General features: G+C 40.4%; 1 protein-coding gene across 5 annotated transcripts in view; it reads right to left on the bottom strand.

The window, feature by feature from the left end:
- Positions 1–7,482: 7,482 nt before the first annotated feature.
- ATP13A4 (ATPase 13A4) overlaps positions 7,483–21,960 on the bottom strand; it is a 136,316-nt gene continuing 121,838 nt past the window's right edge. For 3 of the 5 annotated variants that reach the window (XM_081072700.1, XM_081072701.1, XM_081072702.1), the window contains 4 exons: positions 21,477–21,667; positions 20,282–20,370; positions 16,957–17,037; positions 7,483–11,370 (listed from right to left, as the gene is read on the bottom strand). In XM_081072700.1, coding sequence (XP_080928826.1) covers positions 11,158–11,370; positions 16,957–17,037; positions 20,282–20,370; positions 21,477–21,667 — 574 coding nt within the window. In that variant the 3' untranslated portion in view covers positions 7,483–11,157. The remainder of the gene's footprint in view (positions 11,371–16,956; positions 17,038–20,281; positions 20,371–21,476; positions 21,668–21,960) is intronic. The other 2 variants (XM_081072703.1, XM_081072704.1) reach the window with 2 other exon arrangements.

The following is a 21,960-nucleotide window of genomic DNA, read 5'->3' as shown; positions in this document are numbered from 1 at the left end:
AAAAGTACACTCCAAATTGTTTGGAGCAGGCTGAACAAAAGAAGAGGTTCGAAAGGCTCTGACTGGCGAGGACTTGAAGTTTTCATCTTTTTTTCTCTAGAATGGGCTGTTCCTTTGCAGGTGTGGGACCACTTGATTGACATCTGTGTTTGACAAGAGGCTATTACCTCATCTTTTTTAAACTGTGCAGGTGTGAGTAGCCTGTTTGATCTAGTGGACTACTTTGTACCCATTTGTTCCTCATAGGGGTAGATAATTACAATGAAAAGGAGAAGTTTGGGACAAAGAAGGGAGGTCTTTTAGGTGTTACTATGGGTTACTATGGGTTACTATGCAGAAATGCAGAGACCTGATGCCCATCTCCAACTGCCTGCCTTGTTTTCCCCTTGAGAGACATGATCCTCATAAAAAGTCTATGGGAAGTTGAGGGACAGGAGGTCTGTTCTTCTCTATCTGCTTCCTGCTGGGCAGGGGTGTAGAGCTGTCCCTACCTCTTGGGGAATTCATGGAACTCTCACTCTATCTGATCTTAAATGAGAGAAAGTGGTCCTGAGATCTGCCTTGAAGACCATGTTGGCTTCTTTGGTTGGGACTGGCAATCTTGCTGGGGCATCCTCTGTATCCCCAAGGCCCCTGAATGAGGAAAAATAGATTTTAATTTATAAATCTGTTAGCTCTATAGAGCCTGTGGCCATTCAACCAAACTAGTCATTCGGGTGGTATCAATTGTCCCAGAGCTGGGCCCAGAATGGGTTGGAAAGAACATTAGGCTTCAGTGATTACAATCAACGAATATACTAGCCTGGGGGGTCCGGAATGTCTTGGGGGATGCTGGGAAGTCACAGGCTTTTAAGTAGTTATCTGAGAGATATTCTGTGATTCGGGCTAGGAGCGATCTTTAGTCTAGGATTCAGAAACTGATTAGAAAAGTAAACAAAGCCAGGGGCTAGCTAAGAAACTAAGGAAAAGGAAGTTTAAAATTTCTATAGCGAGAGAGGCTTAAAACTTTTGTAGTGAGGGAGCTCTACCATATCAATCCTAAAAAGAATATAAACCTCCAAATTGCTGTCCTGAAATTAGTTGATTTCTTACTAATCAATTCCAGATGACCTAACTTGGTTGGAAATATGAGGATTCCTTTGAGATATTCAGACCTGGCCATGGTCCAGGATCAGTTATTCTTTTTTCCCTTATCTAGAGGGAGACTAGATTGAATATCTTAAGGAGTGGTGTTTATTTTGCATAAATTTTCAACTAGTTTCAAGAATACAAGATATCATACACCATTCTATGTTTTTGCCTTTGGCTGGTGGCAATGTTTTCCCTATTGAACGTAGCCAGCAGGTGATTGTTTTGTCGAGAATGTAGTACTTAGAGCACAAAAGAAGAGCAGGGATAAATGGGCTCACCTCAAGGGAGAGAAGTCCATCAGCAGGATTTATTCCCACCAGGGACAGCTTTTATAATATGGAGTAGAGAATGCACAGGGATAGACATAGCACTTCCCAAGGAAATATACCACAAAATGCTCTGTCAACAGTGCAAGAGTTGGCAAGAAAAATGGTAGATGAGTCTTTAAAGGAACAAGTGCAAGATAGCACATTTAGGGGAAAAATGTAAGCTCTTCTTTTAGGATTAGAGTTCCTAAAACTGATGTATCATCAGAATCTCCTGGAGAACTGGATAAAGGTACACTTCCCCAGGGCACACTCCAAAGATTCTGATTATGTCTGAGGTTGGAAGCTGGATTGTGTTTCTAATGAGCTCCTTGGGGATTTTTGCGATGGGTCAAATTGGTCAAACATGTCCCAAAAATAAGCCTATGAAGTGCTATGAACTATTCCCCAGAGAGAAGGGCTCATGTGAGGGGACAGCACAAAGACCAACTAAACACTGCCTACAAACATGTCTGAATCTGGACTATTTTGTGCAGGTATTTGCAGCTCATGGGAGATGATGAAGACTTGGAAATCATTCAAGAAGGGCCAATTTATAAAGCAATTCTTCAAGACAGGCAGATGATGAAATGAGAAAGGGTGCAAAATGAAGTCTAACAAGAAAGTTACCTCTTAAAGTGGTAAGTAATTGATTCTGCCATCAAAGACTGGAGGTAGGTCACTCTATCTTACTTTAAATAAATAAGAATAGACAGATTAATTAAAGAAAGGAGTAGATGATAGATAATTACATTTTAATTAACATAGAATTCTATTGATTCAATTCCGAGAAGTGTGTAGTGTGTTCATGAGTTCATTCATTCTTCACTTATGTATTCTTTTATTTACTCCTTTATTGATTCACATAACATATTAAATAGCTTGCTATGTGCAAAGCCAAGACTTAAGAATCCTCCTTAAAGCTTGAGAGATGTAAGAAATTATGAGCCACATTAATTTTCTTTGATTTTGCAGTTGTTCAGGAGGTAATAAACAATATTTTCATGTTCTGTCCACAGTGCAAGAATTGGCAGGAAAAATTGTAGATGAGTCTTTATAGGAACAAATGCAAGATAGCACATTTAGGGGAAAAAATCTAAGCTATTCTTTTAGGATTACTGTTCCTAAACCTGATTCATCTTCTGAATCGCCTAGAGAGCCAGATAAAGGTACAGTACCCCAGGACACACTCCAAAGATTCTGATTATGTCTGAGACTCTGGTTCCCTCATGCCAAGGGAACCAAGATGTAGATATTGTGACTAATTTGCTCAAAATCACAAATCAGAGAAGACTGGATTGGAGCTCAGACCTATATGACTCCTAAATTTATACTCTTAACTACCATATGCCATTGCTCAGGGCACTTTTGGGATTGACTTTATCTATCCAAGTGCTGTGAGGTCCTTGATGATGTGGTCAGACACAGGGTACTGATCGAGAGCCTATGACTTCAGCTAGTGCAGCGACTCCTGTGCCCACAAAGGTCACTTTATATCTGTCCTCACACAGGCTCCAGGTGCATGCCCAGACTCCTGCTGGCCTGAGCCACCCACTCTGTCCTGGGACACCTGAGAACCTTTCTGTCTGCTGTGCTAGGGTGAGGTGTGGGCAGATATAAAGATCTGGCCTTATGCAAGTATGCCTCTTGGTATCCAGACCAAACCAGATTCCAAGATCCACCTAGGGAGAATCCAATCCTACAAAATTGTCACCAGGTCAAACCAGTTTCTAATTACTCATGGATTATCGCCGAATTCTTGAGGCTATTTAAGCCTTTATCAAATTATCAAGGCTAACCTTGGGATGGGTCAAGAAAGAACTGGCTCAGCTTTCAGGAAAGAGCTGTGGAGTCAGCTCCACATATATTGTACTTTGCTCAGTTCCTGAGCAGACCAAAAACAGAGTGGCCTTGAGTGTTTTCTCCGAGTGTTGTCCCACAAAGTGTTCCTGTATGGACTTTCATCAAATGGGCATTCACCTGATGGGGAGGTATCTTTCCTATCTTTTATAACTTATATTTCTGTGGTCACATAGACCTGGGACAGTAGTCAAAAACAGGATCACAGAGCCCCCACCACTCTGAAGTCTCTTGAGTCATTAAGAAGGTCCACGGAATGCTGCATGCAGGACTCCTGCTTACAGCACACCCTTCCCTCTTGAAACCTATGTTGGCTGTACGAGCTACTGATGTAGGTAATGTTGGATCTGCCAGCAGTTTCTGAGTGCGGGCCGGGATGGTATCTCATGAAGCCAAAGAATGGAAACACGAACCAGGGAGAGGCAAAAAGTTTTAAAAAGAGGATAGTTTATTAGAGGCAAGAGAAGAGGTTGCAGCTCCCGAGCAGGAGGGGGTCCCGAATTGGGGGTGCCCCATGACTGAGGCAAAAGCTCTTACTTTTATACCTTCCCTTGCCTGCTTGGGGAAGAGGAGCTGTTTGAAGAAGGGAACTGGCACCTTCTAATGAAATTTGTCTACCAGGTTTGTTCTGCTTGCCCATCCTAAAAGAATTAGCAAAGTAACCCACTCTTTATCTATCAGATCTGCTCCATTTGTCAGGCCAAAAGGAATTTTATGATTAACCTCAAGGCCTTGTTACATTATGTCCTGGAGCGAAGGAGTGATTTCAAAACCTGAAGTTTTAGGATATGACTGTCTTTGTTTATTCCACAAGGACCTCCCTGTCTACCTAAGGATATGCTAGCTACCCTGTATCACTACCACTCTGAGATAATCTCTGCTGCTTCCATGAGGTTTCTCTGGGCCTCACCTGCCCCTGAGATTAGAGGGTACCCCGGGCCTCTATGATTACATATTACTCTGTGTCACCCCTGGTCATTCTCCATCTCTTTTAGCCATTTGGAGACATGCTCAGACTGTTTATGTCACCTATGTGTCTCTGTGTGATGCCATCTCCACTAGCAATATGCATCTTCCACCTATGTGCCCATAGTCACATCACTGCCAGGTGACAGAGGTCATAGGTAGATTCTCTACAACCTCCTTTTATTACACTCTGACATAGAGACTACAGAGGGATTCTTTCTTCATCCTCTATCTGTTTCCCTATCTCTAATCTCTGGATCTCTCATTTTATCATAGATTACTCTTCCTCAGGCCCTTGCAAAAATTCCTAAAGGTAGGATAAAACCAGAGAGCAGACTGAAAAATACACACCCAGTTGTACTTAAATTTTGTCCCTGTTCCCTAAAATTCAGTGTTTGGTTTTTAAATAAGTTTGCTAGTCTCAATTCTCTCTTCCCTTGGGTTGAGTATCTTCCTAGGAGAGTCTGTGCATTCATGTGCAAATAAGCCTCTAAGGCCCTCTACATATTGAGATAGTCTTTGTAGCATATAGCCAACTCCTCTAATTCTACAGCCCACCTCCACACGCCCACTGTATAAATGGACAACCAAACTCATTAAACACAACATTAGAATCACTATACTTTGTACTTTTGGTTGTTTTTATTCATAGTCCTATTGTTTTAGTTAAGCTTCTTTGTACTGGATAGAAAACAGATGTTCAAAGACAAAGGAGGAGAAATAAATCAACAAAATGTCCCCATGATTATGTTTTTTGTTGTTGTTGTTCAACCACGCTACAGCTGCTTGCCAAACCCCAACCATGGCCCTGTGCTAGGTGCAGAGTAGGAAGATGAAATGAATCAGGCTTGGTCTCTTCCTCTGAGAATGTACTTTCTAGTTAAAGTGGGGTTGTACAGGAGTTGGAGGAAGTTGAAACACTACAGGATCACAATACAAGATAAAAAAGACTCTGCATGCCACACAGAGGGTGGATATGTAGAATACGATGTATGTGTAGATCAGGTGGTGTTCTAATTGGGTAGGATGTTGATGTGTGGAGATAAGAGTAAGAATTATTGATATCTCCAAAGAGAAAACAGCATGAGTAAAGGTATTGATGTGAGAAAATACGTTACCATTTGCTGGGAATAAGTGACGTACTGAATGACGAGAATAATAGTTTGTTGCATTACTGGGTACAAGGAGAAATATCTGAGATGAGGCAAGATGTAGTTAGTGCAAAGGGCCTTGAATTCCTTACTAAGCAACATGTACTTTATTTAGTAAATAATTTAGACTATGAAGGGTTTCTGACCATGGACCTGACATGATCAGAGTTGGGCAATAGAATTCATAAGAACCTTGAGAAATGAAAATAGAAGAGAGCACTCAGTCAGAGAGACCAGTTAAGAGGCTCTTATAATTACGCAAGATGTGGCCAAGGATCCTGGAGGAGAGGAGGGTCTGCAGAGTTCAAGGAGGACCAAGAGAATTCAGGGACTTGGGAACTGATTGGAGGTGGGGTTCATGTGGGACTCTTCATTGCATAACTGTGTTTGTGGTTACCAAAGTAAGCATTTTCACCCACAAAGCCTTCTTCAGCCACCATTTTTGGCTTGCAACATGATGTGAATGGTGCCCTCTTGAGTTGTGCAGTACATAATACATGCAACATGTATGAGAACCTTCAGCAACATAGTCACCCTCATCCACAACTTCAAATTCAACAGTTTCCATCATTGATCTGTGCGCAGCCTTTATCACAGGCCAGTGCTTCATCAGATTCTTCATGGAATTGAAACACTCAGGAGAGAGAATTGGGAGTAGACAGCAAGGAACTAGAACTAGGCGAGTCTGGACAACACTTTGAAGTGCTCTTTAATCAATACTGGACATTGCTCCACAATAGCCTCCATTCTTTTCCCCAATGGATTAGTAAATTTGATGAGCAGTACCTGGCCAGGTATGAAGAGCATAAAGGACTTTGATTTGGAAGTCAAGGGACTTGATTTTAGACTCGGGTCTCCCAGTTCCTAAGTGTGTGATCTTGAATAAGTAATACTCTTTCAATCTCAACCGCCTTAAGGGTAGCCCAAGTACTATGAAGAAACCAAAGCCAGCTATTGGGACAATGACACCATTAGAAAAGGAGGAAGGCTTCTTTGAAGAAGGGACAAGTGAGCTGAAACCTGAAGGAGAAGTCAGCCACGAGGGTGGGCCGTTGGTGGTGCGGGGTGGGGGGGCATTCAAGACAGAAAGGATGACAAATGCCGTCTTCCTGAGGAAGGAATAAGCTTTGGGCGTTGGAGAAGGCCAAGATCTCTCAACATGTCCAGGAGACATGTGTTTTGTTGTTGTTATTTGTATGTTTGTTCAATTTCAAAGAACGTCATTTTGTCGATGAAGTTTCGAGGGTCATTTTAACAAGTCTAAGGGAAACCAAGGGGCAGACAGAATATTGTGTGGCAGCGGTTTTCGAGCTTTTTTATGCCTAAAGAAGTGAACATAGTTCAAACCAAGAGAGACTCTATATGACCCTAAAAGGTAAGGGTTGAGCAAAATTCAAGCAGCAATGTAGGTTTCTGGTTCTGGAGACTGAAGTCAGAAACCAGAGCTTTATTTGATCACATGAAATAGGCTCATAGGACTCTGGTTTTATGATTCTACTCTCTCAGCTGTGGGGGTTGATTTCTTCTGTGACTGATGGTCAGGTTCTAGAGAACATATATGAAAACTAAAAACTCTTTCTGAAGGAAATTATATTTGTGATGACAATCCATTGGATAGTTGCCTTGCTTGCCTTCTGTTTTTTTTCAGTGTGACAGACATGTCATCTAGGGCAAACAACAAGGGAGAGTGACACAACAGGGAACCCGCATGTTGAGGTCCCACCTCTGAATCCAGCTACTGCTCCTCCACTCACCCGCTGTGTGCCCTTGGAAAAGTCACTAAACCTTTTAGAGTGTCTGGTACCTCATCAAAAGAAGGAGAATAGCAATTCTTGGCCTGCCTTTCTCCTAAGATCATTATGAGATTTAAATGAGAGAATGGGTACAAAAATATTTTGTATACTGTAACACCCTGTGTACAAAGCAGGGAATAATAGCATCTGCAGTGTCAGGAAATGACAACAACTTTGTAAAGATGTTGCTTTGATTTAACATTACTGGAATAGACCACAGCATTTTATTAGCTAGAATGAAAGACTCCACTACAAAAAAAGAGAGAGACTGATTTTAGAACAGAATTATAGATTTTACTTGCCACTTTTATACAGAATAATTTACTATAGCATAAACTAAATACATAGTTCTGAATAAATAATCACCTTTTCCAGTCATCACATCTGCAAGCAGGTACATGTTCACTTCTGTGAGCACATAAGGATACAGATGGCACAGGCCTATTTCCATTCTCAAATTATTACATATTTACTGAAGAGAGCCCAGAGTCAGGGTTCTTCTCTGTGGTAAGAGCTGTTTACCTTGGAGTGCACATACAGGGGACACTCGGAAATGATTTGGATTAGGTCACTGTATCTTTTTCTCCACCAGGTCCTAGTCAGATAAGCATATTGAACACAGGAAGCTCTGCACTCTTCCATGTACTTCTTATCTTCAAAATGTTCAAACACCTCTTTCTAAGAAAATGCACACATTAGAATTCCACAGCTGTCAATCTGACAACCAGGACCACTCACTGTACCTCTTTTCTAGGCTCTTATTCCCATTACAAGCCATCTTCCAAGGGACAGAGCAGTCAAGTCTGTTTGCCCACACCATGGGACCTCACAGGGCTGGAAGCCCATATTCTCCAGCCCATCTCCCCATGAGGATCAGTCCGATATTCTGTGTGGGCAGCAGTAGTGAATAATTTACAGCACAGCGTAAGACTGAGATACTAGGCATATCCAACCTGAAGGAATTACGCAGGTAATTGAGTTTCATCTGACACTTGACTTCCTTCTGTAATTGGTCTTAGAATATCTACTCACACTTCCGGTGTCACAAAGTGCATGCCTCGTGAGGTCACCAGCTACCACTCCTGTCAGTGCTGTAAGGGCAGTGGTCTTTGTGTCACCTCAAAGCCATTCCCACAGTGCTCTTACCCACTGGTCATGCCCCCTGCACATGTCAGAACCTTCTCTTCCATGACAACCTTTCAAGGATGTAAATACAATTTTTACATTTCCAGATGATGCATTTTTCCAGACTAAGCACTTCCTACTCCTTCACTTACTGCCTCTAAGACACAATTAGTCTCAAGTACAGTCTTCAGAGTGAGTCCCTTTTGGCAAAGGTTTTAGGTCTGTTTCGCTGGTGGAATACCAGAGTCCTCCATCCTTGTTCCTCGCCAGCCATGTAGGAACTGTTGAGGATGGAATCACTTAGGACCGAGGCAAGGGCAACTCAGTCTCAAAAAGACAAAACAGAGCCTGAGGAGTTGTGGTTTGTTTTGTTTTGAATATACCTCTAGATTAAGGATTGAAGGATGCCTGGAACACATTTGAACAGAAGGCCCTGGTATTAGCACAGGGTTGCCTCCTTCCACCTGGCAAACAAGAAACTCATTCTTTGTTTGGGAGATCACACCAAGCACCTTGCCCTGTTGGAGCTTTGTCCTGAGGAGGCATTTGAAAGCAACAGCAGATTTGCTCAGAAGATCGTGTCTAAGGCCCAGGTCTTCTCTCCTCAGCCTGAGTCTTAGTTTTCTCATCTGTAAGGTGGGGATGATAAGCCTTTGCTTGCCTGAGTCAGGGAGATTTGTGCAATTCAAATGAGCTCATGGAGATGACAGCACTTGGTGAGGGCCTCTTTTAATTATGAACTGCACACATCGCTCTTGCTTGTCACTAGGCTGCAGACCATCTCCAGCTTGCCCTGCCCACAGCCCTCCACTTTGGAAACATGAAGGAAACTATCAGTTTTAGAGAAAAACATTCAGAGCTGTCATATCACTGCTGAAGCTGACTTTCTAACAGAAAATATTTCTTTCTGTACCAGGGAAGACAATGATTCTGCAGCCTGTTTCAATGATTCTTCACACTCTATTTTAAAACCAGAAGCAACAAGGTACCTTGGCTGGCAAACACCATGTTCCCAGAATTATCCACCGTCACAGAGCCACCAGCCATGCTCAGGAGTTCAGCCAGGGAAGGGACTGACTGCAGATGCTATTGATAAGAAGCAAAGCCAGCCAGTTGTCCCAGGCAAGGATACCCACCCCTGCCCAGAACATTCACCTAGGGCTTGATGTTCACAATGGAAATTTTGCTTTGCTTTGAAATAGTATTTGTGGATGTTCTCTTATAATTCAGTGTTGTTTGCTGAACTAACAGAAAGCTAGGCGTTTTCTATGCTGAATGAATCCAATATAACTGAATTGTAATAGTGATAAAATGAAGGAAATTTTTGTTTTCTGAAAACTGAAGCCTCAAACTTAAGAAATGTGTAGGTTGTATGAGGACATATGTCAATTATAACATATTATGTTGTAGCACAAGTAACTTTTCTAAAAAATAATAGAGCAGAGAAGTGAAAAATTCCTGGAGTTAGCGTGTGAAATGAGGGGTTCTGGAAACACAGGAGAAAGTCATAGGGTCACAAGATGTAGAGTTTAGCGGAGAGTAAACTCTACAGGACTACAGACTGGACCAACTACATCATTTGTGGGGCCCAGTGAAAAATAAAAATGTAGGAACATTTATTCAAAAATTAAGAATTTCAGGATGGCACAGGAGAGTGTTAAACCAAGTGTGGGAGCTTTGAAGCATGGGTCCTGTGTGACTGCACAGGTCATATGCCTTCAAAGTTGTTCTTCATTGCTCTCAAATACCAGATGAAGCCAGCCCTAAATACAGGAGACTGTATTCCCCAGTTCCTTTGCCAATCCCTGGTTAATGAAATATACGTGATGGAAGAGATGTGTGCTGCTTCTTTTTCCCCCCCTCTCTTCTGCCTCCCCTCCCCCACTCCAGTTCAAGCCGCTATTTCTCAGTCTAGTTGTGTAGGACACAGCTCCCTGGCCCATGCTGGTATTATGAACCTTGCAATCCCCGCCGGCTGAGGCAGTTGGTCGCTGGTCATCGGTTGGCCGCTCACAGCAGCTCACGGCAGCTCTTGGATGTGTGCCACTTTTGAAGTGAAGCACTGAAGAACCTTGTGTGATCTCCAGTCTCTTCTTTCCCCTATCATAGTAAACATGGAGTCCTTCTGTTGAGTGGGTGGAGTCATCAGATTGAAGCATTCACCTCTCTGAGGAGAGCTACTCTAGAGTCATCTGGACCAAGAAATTTCTTGTGCATTCAGCCACTGAGATATGGGAGTTGTTTGTTACTGCAGCATTGGCTTAGCCTATCCTTACTAATACACTGGAGAATGCCAGAAGTAGAAGGAAATGTCTCAGATCTGGAAAGTACTACAAAGGGAAGGAAACTGGTGTGATGTTTCCTTCATCTACAAAGGGAAGGAAACTACAAAGGGAAGAAAACTGGTGTGAGATTGGTGTGATGGTTCCCACACATTTGTTTTTCTATTAATGAAATAAGAATTCAAAAATGATCTTTAACATGTTACAGTTCTATGACTACACATAGTACTACCTTCCCTCAACTCATTTAAAAAATATATTATTTAAGAAGAAGGAGTACATCTTCTTTAGCCTTCCAGTCTCTTGGCCCATTGCCATCCTTGGCCCACTCTTGGTTCACTGAACACCTCGAATACTTACAGAAGCCAAGAGGAAAGCACTCTGCTGGGGCAATGTTCTGCTCTGCAGAAAGTTTTGTCACCATGATTGAATAAGTTTTTGATTCCAAATACTCTTGTTGATAGTCTCGTTGCTTAAAAATCACTGAAACTGGTCCCTTTTGTCATTGTTTCTATGTTTTATCAACGTGGATATCCCATTGCCTTCAAAGTTGTTCTTCATTGCTCTCAAACACCGGATTGCTGTAAGACACTCCCCGGCCACACCCTTGCAGGTCAGAGGAGGAGATTTGGTTTAGTGGGGGCCAACTGGGGTCATTTGCCAAGGCCCTCTGCCATATCCGATACTGGCTTTTTGATCGATAGCCAAAACACCTTTTGATTACCATCCACAGGGCTCGGTTTTCAATAATGGCCTCCTGCAAGATAAAAGAGTTAATTCTTTACAATCAGAGGTCAAGTGTTTGCAGATACGGCCCTCCATAAACCCTAATAAGTCACTACTGCTTTGACTGCTGAAATCCAGCTTGACAAAGAACGTCAGCCCTTAACGAACAAATCCAGGGTGGTTTCACCCGCTAGGACTTGGCCCCTCAAACTTTTCCACCGAAGAAACTCTTCTGGGAGAAGACAGAAGAACATAATTTCAAACATCTGGAAACCTAGCTTGAATTAGTCTGCATCGAGGATGGAATTTCTTCTGAATCTCATATGTAAATTCAGTTTAAAATAAGTTAAATTCTGCAGTCCACTCCATACCACTTCCATACTTGATTTAATATAAAATGACATTTAAAATTACTTACCACCAAATGGAATTGACCCCAGAGAAAGATGTGCCATGTGTGTGACGTGGCTTTGGTGTACCCTGGCACATCACAGCATAGTCATGAACAGAGTTCGGTAAAATTGGAATATGGGCCACAGTTTTGGAGTTGGACAGATCTAGACTCAAGTTCCAGCTTTGGCACCTACTATGGGTAATTACCCTCTGTGAGCCCCAGTGATTAGAAATAATAATTCCTTCCTCTAGGGTGTAACATAAGGATTGTATAACTCCCTTAATAACTCAGGGCATGGCATGGCATAGATACCTCCCTTTTCCACCCTTCTGAACTACTCATTTAACAAACAGCTATACACTGTGGGCCTGTTCACATATACCTCTAACCTTCATGTACAATATTCATTCCAATGCATTTTTTAAGATTATAAAAGATATCTCTCTTGGGAAACATTTTGGACTGCCGTTTTATTTTAGGAGTTAGACTGAGCCTTGAATAGAGCCAAGCTATAAATTACCATACAGAGTGTGCGAGAGGTTATCATGTTAATTTTTAATTTATACCATGAGTCAAAAAGGTTGACCATCCTAGAAGTTATCATGAAAGAAACAAAGAAAAAAAAATAGGAGCCAAGCTCTCCAACAGAATTAGAGCTGGTTTGGGTGTCTATTAGTGGTAACTTTGCTAAATTGAAGAAGTTAATTTTGTAGGATTCTACAAAGAAACTTAGCAGAGATAGTAATTTTCCTAAAATCCACCCATCTTTGACAGTTGTCTCCTATTGCCCATGGCAATAATAGAGAACATCTAGTCTCAATCTTCCTGTAAAAACTGATCATCCAATAGCAGGCCGTTAAAGACCCACACAGCCTTTTTACCAGCATCTCGCAAACCTCAGGGCTTACCTAGCCAGACCTGTTATTCTATTTTCCCACAGCAAGGTTTTTGTCTTTCTTAATTTAATTTAATTCTTAATTTAACAAGAGAGTAATAGTTCTCCTTGGATAAGGCACAATCATGGGTATCCAATTAATGGTTTTAAAATCTAATGTACCATCAGGAAATCTTATCAGGCTTGAAACAAAACAATGAAACAAAACAACACACACACACTACCTATGCCTTAAACATTTTTACGATTCTAGAAATATGATGACCTGTATCACTTTGCTGCTCTGGAAAGGAGAACTGAAGCACTGAGAGACAATCTGTCCTGTCACTCTACACTGTCAGTTAAAGGCAGAACCAGAAACCAAAGAAATGCCTTGATAAAATGCCATTTCTTAAAACAAAACAAAATGAAACTTCATCACGTGAGCTGTCCTGACTGGCTACTCAATTCATATATATATATAAAATATTACATATAACATTATATATATAATATATATGTATAATAAAATTTAAAAAGGGAGGGGGATTAAAGCTACGAACATTAGCTCATGTGCCTTTCATCTGAAGGTTAGATCATGTGAATCGTCAAAGAATAAGGTCTCATTCAAACCCATTTGTTTGCTGGGCTGCTCTAAGATTAGGCTTAGGGTTAGACCTCTCAGCAGACCAGACAACAGTCAGGACTGTGAAAAAAAAGCCAACCATCTCCCATGCCTATCCCCCAAAATCTCTCTGAACCATCTCAGCCACAAGCTGGCCAGATAGAATGGAATTAGCACAGCCAATCCTAGGAATCCTTATTATCTTCTGTCAGACATACCTAGAGACCCCTGAGGAAAACATCTTGCTGCATCCATGATTGTCTGGGGTCTTTATTTACTCTGCTAGTCTCATGTCATGAAGCAGGAAATCTTAGTGTCTGTAATTCTCCATTACAACTGCCTTCACCAAAGACACAAATGACTCTGGTTTGTTCCTGAGTACTTACTGACAGCAGTGAGAGGGCTAACTTCATGGTGGAGCCTGAGGGTGGAGCTAGAACCCTGGAATGTTATTTTTCAGTGTAGAAGCTGCTGGGAACGCACACTAAACATCTATAAGCTTCTCAATTTCTCTCAACAGTGAGAAACAACGGAGAAACTCTCTTTCATGAGTATCAAATTGCCCTTTCCATCTGCTGGGGGTGAGCAGGGTGACGTCTTACATTTAAGAATTGAATAAACCTTTACCCAACTTCTATTAGAATAAAGCAGTGTTTTAGGTGCTGTTCTTGCAAGTATACAAACATACCTCGGTTTATTGTGTTTTGCTTTATTGCCTTTCACAAATGTTGCATCTTTTACAAATTGAAGGCAAGACATCACCACCACCACCACCACTAGCAAAAAGATTGCAACTCGATTGTGATTTGGAACCAAACCAGCAATATTTCCAAGGTATGCCTTTAGTTTAATGGTAGGTGAAAGAAGCAATTTATACAAAAATTACTATAGCACTTGTCATTTCTTCCTATAGATTGTGAGTTCTATTCCTTGGCCATCTTTATCCTCCTTGTGTCATGCCCTGGGTCATGGCACATAGTCAACAAATGCTTGTGGAAAATGAATAAGTAAATGAATGGCTGCAAGGCTGATAGATACAAAGTGAGAAATAAGTACTACAAGAGATAACATAATAATCGTTGCTTATAATTATTAAGCTCACTTACTGTGCTTTTTACTGTTCACATTTCACGCTCACAGTAATTATCACTATTATTATTACTATTTTACTGATGAGGAAACAGACACAGAGAAATGGAGTAGCAAGTGCTGCCCAAAGTCAGGCAGCAAGAAAGGGTGGAGCCAGGCTTCAAACCCAGGTAAACTACCCCCCGCTGATGCTCGTAACTGTAAATACACTGACTGCAGAATGGCTTCTTGTTAGGGGAGTATGGCAGCCTTTGTTGCTTGATTACCCTACAGCCCATTCCTTCCAATTCTTTCCTGCTCATTTAAAAGGAAAAAAATACCTAAACAGTTTAAGCCAATCTGTCTAGCTTTTTGACATAGATCCACTTTCCTAGAATCCTTTTCTGCTGAGTATGACAATGAGACAGAGTTCTAACCAATGGGGCATAAGAGGGAGTCCACAGATATACTGTAGGAATTTTTTGTTTGTTTGTTTGCTGATGAAAGGTCATACTGGAGGGGAAAAGCTTGCTGGTGCCTCCCCTTCCATTTTTTTCCCTACACTAAAGACAGATAGAATGCCCAGCTATGTGAAAGTTATCTGGGCACCATAAGCAACAAGCATAAATGTGAAAGACCAACATCTAAGCATCGTGGGAGAGAAAGGTGAAAGTATTCCTCAATGATACCAAGTCATTAAAGCAGCCCTGAAGCCACTTACCTCCAATCTCTTTGCTAAGTGAATCAATAAATATCTGTATTGTTTAAGCCACTGTTTTGGTTACTTGCCTAACTGATCCAGGCATCAGAGAGATTCATGAAGAGGACAGTACTACAGCTGTCCATACAGGATGGGATAGCATTTCAATATGCAGAGATCGGAAAGACATGCTGGACACAGGACATAATGCAATTGTGAACAGGAACGGGTACATAATCCCTTAAGGACCATCATTCTGCAACTCAGTATGAGGACATTCATGATGATGCTCTTTATTTAATTTGGTGGCTTTGGAAACCACATGATAAAGCATAGTGCTTCTCAGTGTGGTCCCTGAACCAGCAGTATCAGAATCACCTGGCAACCTGTTAGAAACAAAAACTTGTGCCTTCCAGACCTACTGAATGAGAAATGCTGGGGGTAGGGCTGGACAATCTGTGTTTTAACACACCCTCCAGGTAATTCTGATGCCTATTCAAGTTTGAGAAGCCCTGGTATAACATGTAGAGAACTCCAGTACTCTATCCTATGTCCTGTGCTGCCACCAGCTCCTGTGTGTCTTTACCATGTTTAGTAAAGAAGGTCCGTTGAGCTCCTGCCTATAAAATAAGGTGGAGAAGTGAGGCTCAGCCCACTATGCACAACCCCCTCACTGGAACACGCCTGGGGTTGTAACTGGGAGCAAGAATGGACACAGCTGAAATCCTGCAGCTCACCTCTCCTTTGAACTGAATGCCTTTTGGGGGAACCTCTAACAGCAAGCTGTGAAGAATGGGCTTTGTGTCTAACAGCACTGAAAGAGGAGAAAGTGAATCATGCAGCAAAGAAAGGGGGAGCACAAGCTCATTTTACTGAGGAAATGGAGCAAATGGGAGATGGAAAATAAAAGCCAGAACAGCTCACTATGAATTCCATTTCCCAGCTGTAAAGTAAAAATGGTACAAGTTGGGAAGTGAAAGGAGCCAGACACAGAAGGCCACATACTGTATAATCCCCTTTATATTTAATGTCCATAGAGACAAGAAGGAGGTTAGTGTTTGCCAGGAAGGTGAGGAGAGACTGCTAATGGGTACAGGATTTCTTTTGGGGTGATAAGAACATTCTAGAATTAGATAGTGGTAGTGATGGCACAACTCAATGAATATACTAAAAAACACTGAATTGTACACTTTTAAAAAGTGAATTTTTCGATAGATGAATGGATAAAGAAGTTGTGGTATATATACACAATGGAATACTATTCGGCAGTAAGAAAAGATGATATAGGAACATTTGTGACAACATGGATGGATCTTGAGAGTATAATGCTAAGCGAAATAAGTCAGACAGAAAAAGCAGAGAACCCTATGATTTCACTGACATGTGGTATATAAACCAAAAACAACAAGAGAACAAGACAAACAAATGAAGAAACAAAAACTCACAGACACAGACAATAGTTTAGTGGTTACCAGAGGGTAAGGGGGGTGGAGGGAGGGAGATGAGGGTAAGGGGGATCAAATATATGGTGATGGAAGGAGAACTGACTCTGGGTGGGGAACACACAATGGGATTTATAGATGTAATACAGAATTGTACACCTGAAATCTATGTAATGTGACTAACAATTGTCACCCCAATAAATTTTTTTAAAAAGTGAATTTTATAGTGTCTGAATCTTATCTCAGTTTCAGAAAATGAATTGAATTGGGTCTTTATTTGTGACTTTTAGAATATTCCTACAGTATATCTGTGGACTCCCATTCTCCTCAGTCCCACTTTGCAGATGGGAAAATGAACGCTTTGTTTGGAACTCATCAGAGAAAAGCTCCATGGCTCATGGTGCCGAGGAAGGGAGCCCCTTGCACTGTTGAGCCTTGTCAACTACAGCTCTTCCTTTTTCAGACACCCCCAAAATGCCCCCCTCCCAGTGACAGGCAGCATGAGAGCACTTACCTCCACAACAAAGGACACAATGAAATTGCAGCTGAGCATAATGACAATGCAGACCCTCCAGAGAACAGGAGTGCAGAGCAACTGAGAGGAGATGAGAAAGCACCATTAGTCTGAAGGCAAATATATGCTGGAAAATGTGCATTCACAGTATACATCTTCATAGGTTATATATTATAAATGTAATAGGCATATGTATACATGCATGTGTACATTACATACATGTATATTTTTATACTTGCAAGTATTTCTATACACATGTGCACAGAAAACAATGTGGAAGGATTATTTCCCATGATTCCATTGATTTGGAACCGCGATAGTTGCTTTCTTTTATCTTCTTTTCCTTCTATAATTTCTAAAGTTCCTAAAATAAATCTAGTCAGTTTGCAACAAAAAATAATAGTAAAAGTATCTCTTTGTTGCTTGTGTGTCTTGTTTTCATAAGGGAAGGCAGGAATATGGCTCTACTCCCAGGAGGCTCAGAGGGTGCACGTGTCAAACCTCCATGTGGACAGCACTGTCCTCTTCTCTCTGGTGCCACGTGTCTCCTTAACCGAGTTCTGCTTTTGTGCTCTGGGTCCTGGCTCTACATGCAGGACTGCGTGGTTAGCAGTACAGGCTGTGCTGTTTCAGGGGTACTCACGAACAGAGTAAATGGGGCTGAAGTCAACCTGGCATTACCTGTCTCTTTCTCCACTTCCTCTATATCTTCTCTAACCACTCCCCAGGCTCATGATATATATATGTTATATAGATATGTTAAATGGATGGGTGAATGAATAAATGAGTGAAACAAAGCCGAGTGCACTGTACTGTACCCAGCACCGCCTCTTACATTGCCTTACACACTGATGGGAGTAAAGACAGGACCAACTAACTCTATGGAGGGCAATGCTTTAAAAATTAAAAGTTCAAATTCATTTTTAGGAATTTATCCTAGAGATGTGGCTGTGCATGGCTGAAATGATATATGTATAAAATTGTTTTATTGCAGCTTTGTTTGTAATAGTAAAAATTGGAAATAATATAAATGTCTATCAATAGGGGACTACATATAAATTATGGTATATATATATATATATATATATATATATATATATATATATACACACACACAAATAATGAAATACTATATTAGCATTACAAAGAATGAGGAAGATTTATGTACTGATGTGGAACAATCACCAAAATATACTGTTACACAAAAGAACAAGATGCAGGATTGTTTATGTGATTGTCGCAGCCATGAAAATGCTCACTCAGATCTCCTGCTGCTGGGAGGATAAATGGCAGAGGCCCCAGATGCTATGCTCACAATCTACCATCACATTCACCCTAATGCCATGCTTCCCATGGGCTGCTCACAGCTAATCACTGAGGACAGCTAATCACACTCATTCTTGTGAGACAGTAGACATTGCTCACGGGCAACTGTGGCGTCCCTAGCTTAGAATTGTGCTGCAGTCTGAAACCACTTATCTTGCTCTCCTTCCTTCCCTCTCTCCTTCATAGAGGTCAGACCCACAGAGTGTGTTGTCCTCTCCCCCTCCTCTGGCTTTGTCATTTTTTTTCTCCCACAGGCAATTCTTCCAATACCTTTCTTACACATCTCCTTGTACATTGACATCTCCATCTCAGGAGACCTGCACAAATGTAACAGTGTACTACTATTTGTGTGAAAATGTGGCAGAATACACATATAAGAAATATATGTATATTTGTGCACACATGTAAAAAATATGTCTGCAAGTGTGCAAAATAAACTGGTATCATCAATTGCCTACACAGAGGCAATTTTCTAACTTTTGAATTTTAAACCATGCGACTATATTCTCTGTTAAAAATTTTTTATGCAATTTTTAAAATGAGTAATAACTAGGTTGCAAAATTTTATTTTAATGATTCCATTTGAAATGAAATAAACTTCATAACTCAGTCAATGCCCATGCATAATATATGTATGCATTTTCAACAATGGAAGGATATAGTGAACACTGTTGTCTTTTTCCCTGCCTGCGTATTTACATTTCTAAAATGTACTCACAATTTTATGTACTAATAAGAAAAGTAATTTTTAAGGTCAACAATAATTCTTTGCAGAACCCTTTGCAGTCATACTGACAATAACTCCACGCAGGTTCCCTCTGAACCAAACAACGTTCCCTATTTTGTTATTCCAGAGGACACAGATCTCTCTGGAAGAGTCTTCACTACTAAAGAGAGAGACTGAACCCAACATGTCTTAACCTTAGTTTCTGAAGGATTAAGAAATTTTAACTCACTTAGAAGACTAGTGTGCAAAGACTATCTCTGTGAGTACTGAATGTACTTTATGAAGACAACAACAGTGTCAATTACACTGTTAACCACAGTAATGCAAATATAAAAATGAAAACTGAATGTAGGCATTAGTTTATCTGTTACAGCTGGGTTTGTGAAGATGTTGTTAGTTTGTAACGCACTGTGTGCTCCAAGCACTTCTCTATATTTAGGAGCCTGACATACAATGATCAGTCAGTCATTTGCTGCCCTTATGTGCCATGCCTTATGCAAGGCACTGGCTATACAACAATGAATAAAAGGATCCTGTCTTTGAGATGGAGATGCAGAGGCAGGTTGATAAAGCACTAAGTAAAAAAAGCTCAGTTCCTTTTCTCTTCTCTTCTGCTTTCCATTTACTTGATTAAAGGATATTTAGTAATGATTAACTTCTAATTCAAAAGTAGAGTAGATTAGAGGAATCAAAATATATATTTTCCCTTGCTTGGATATGTAAGATTTCTGTCTCTTGTGCAGTTTCAAAGTTGTCTCAAAATTACTAAATCTAAGAGAGTTCATTAGGTAAGGCCTGGCTCTTTAAAAATAAGTTTTGCAGAGATTAAGGAAAGCACATTTCTAAAGAGGTAAAAAAGAAAGACGCAAATACAAATTTAAGAATTAACTAAAAAAGCGTTATAGGCAAAACTGCTTTAAATACCTTTGAAACAGAAACATTTAGGGGAGAATTCTCTGACATTTGAAAAGGAATTGTATAAATAAATTTTGCAATCTTAAAGGGATCTTTTAAAAGAAAGATGTTCAATGCTTTGAAATATTTGAAATCAAGATTAGACAGAATTTTATTTCCTGACCAGCTTAAATAAAAAATATGAATAAATTTAGCATTTTAAAAAAATGCCAGTGCCTGACATTTTTAAAAAACTGTACTATCCCCAAAGAATAATTGGTGTTAAGAATCCATGTCAATTGCAATTGTGACCTGCTTTATGAAGTGAGGGTATTAAATAACTATAAAACATCATCATATTCCAGAGATAAGACTTACATCAAAACGCTTATATAAATCTGGAATATCAGCAAATAGAATGAATAGACACACAGCCAGCTGTATGACCAGCACAAGGACAAATGTATCTGAGGAAATAAGAACATAAGCTATCATTTATACAGAAATCAGAATATAGTGTCACATCTATTGAAAGACATATTCTCGATTCATGCTGATGAAATTTACTTGGTTTCCACATCCAAATACAGCATAGTAGAGTGCTCATTTCTATGCAATGGGTCTCACCTCTACAATTTCTATACATGTCCTTGAGGCAAGTGGAAATTTTCACATCCATGTTATAAGTTCCAATTAATAAAAATGGGTAACATTGACAAAATACATTTATATTATTACAAAGAATTATTTTTATTACAAAATAAATGCCTTGAAGGCATCTAAGTATCTGAGTCTCTTTAATGCAAACCATCCACCTCAAATCCTCTTCTGGAAAAAGAGGAGGGCTATAAATAAACAAATGTTTAAGTTGCAATAATGTAGAAGTCAGCATTCAACTGCTTCCTCATACCAAGAAGGACAAGGACAAAATAATTTTCTCTGAACAAATTTTTAGGAGGATATTGATTTTTCAATTTGTGCTTCTAAATTTTCCCAATTAGGGGGCTAGTGACGGTATCCAAATAAATGTCCCAAAGGCAAACTAGGTCACCTACTTCTAACTTACGCACACTCCCAGACCAGAATGTAAGGAAGTGGGAGGTGCTTTGGCCAAAAATCTCCACAACCATGTATAGTCAGGTTCCTCTAGGCTGGACCCACTCCTGCCCTGCCAACCACACAAGGCCATCCTGACCACTGTTTTCATGGCATGAAACAAGTTCCAACTGAGTGTTATGACCCTTCTCCCCACCTCATTCAGGATGAATTCTGACAAGGAGAGAAATACATGAGTCTTTCCAATTTGGAATGACCTCCATGAAAAGACACCTAGAAACAAATTTCTGGTGAAGGAAAGAGGTGGAAAAAAAAGCCTTAGTACTTAACGCAGCTTTGAGAGAAGGAGCAAAGAACCACAAAATGAAGCCGCACATTGTGTTTTATAGAGACCTGGAGAGGAAATCAGGAAACCCCAGGTAAGTGCCACCTCTGTAACCGCTTCCTGGATGACCCAGGCATACCTGTCTTCCTCTCTAAAAACCTCTCACCTCTGATCAGGTACAATTTTACTCACAGTTTTTATAGGTCGGCTGCCTAAATGGCTTTCCTTTAGAGAATATAAGAGCCACAATGATACAGTTTATTGTTCCCAGGAACCATATTGTAGTGTTCTCAAAACTTCTGAAGGTGTCATTACTTCCAACATTCTCTGGAATAGGTGGAGTGGTTAATTTGGAGATGCTTTCATTTTGCCCTGTGCAGGCACTAAAAAGGAAACCAAAGAAGCTAATGAAGTAAGATGGCAGGCTCATTTTTATCTACACAACTCCGTGCCCTCAATGCTTCCATAATTGCCTACACTTTGGGAAAGAATATGTTGAAAAATAAAAAGAAATAAACCAGCACAGATAGATTTACGTTTTGGACAGATGGATGGATAGATAGAAGATAGAAAGATGATAGATAAATGATAGATGATAGAAGATAGATAGATAGATAGATAGATAGATAGATAGATAGATAGATAGATAGATAGAACAAGTTGTTTATTCAATAAA

This window comes from Rhinolophus hipposideros, assembly GCF_964194185.1.
Source record: "Rhinolophus hipposideros genome assembly, chromosome: 2".
Classification (NCBI taxonomy): Eukaryota; Metazoa; Chordata; class Mammalia; order Chiroptera; family Rhinolophidae; genus Rhinolophus; species Rhinolophus hipposideros.
The sequence above is the reverse complement of the archived record's forward strand: the minus strand, read 5'-3'. Positions and strand labels throughout refer to the sequence as shown.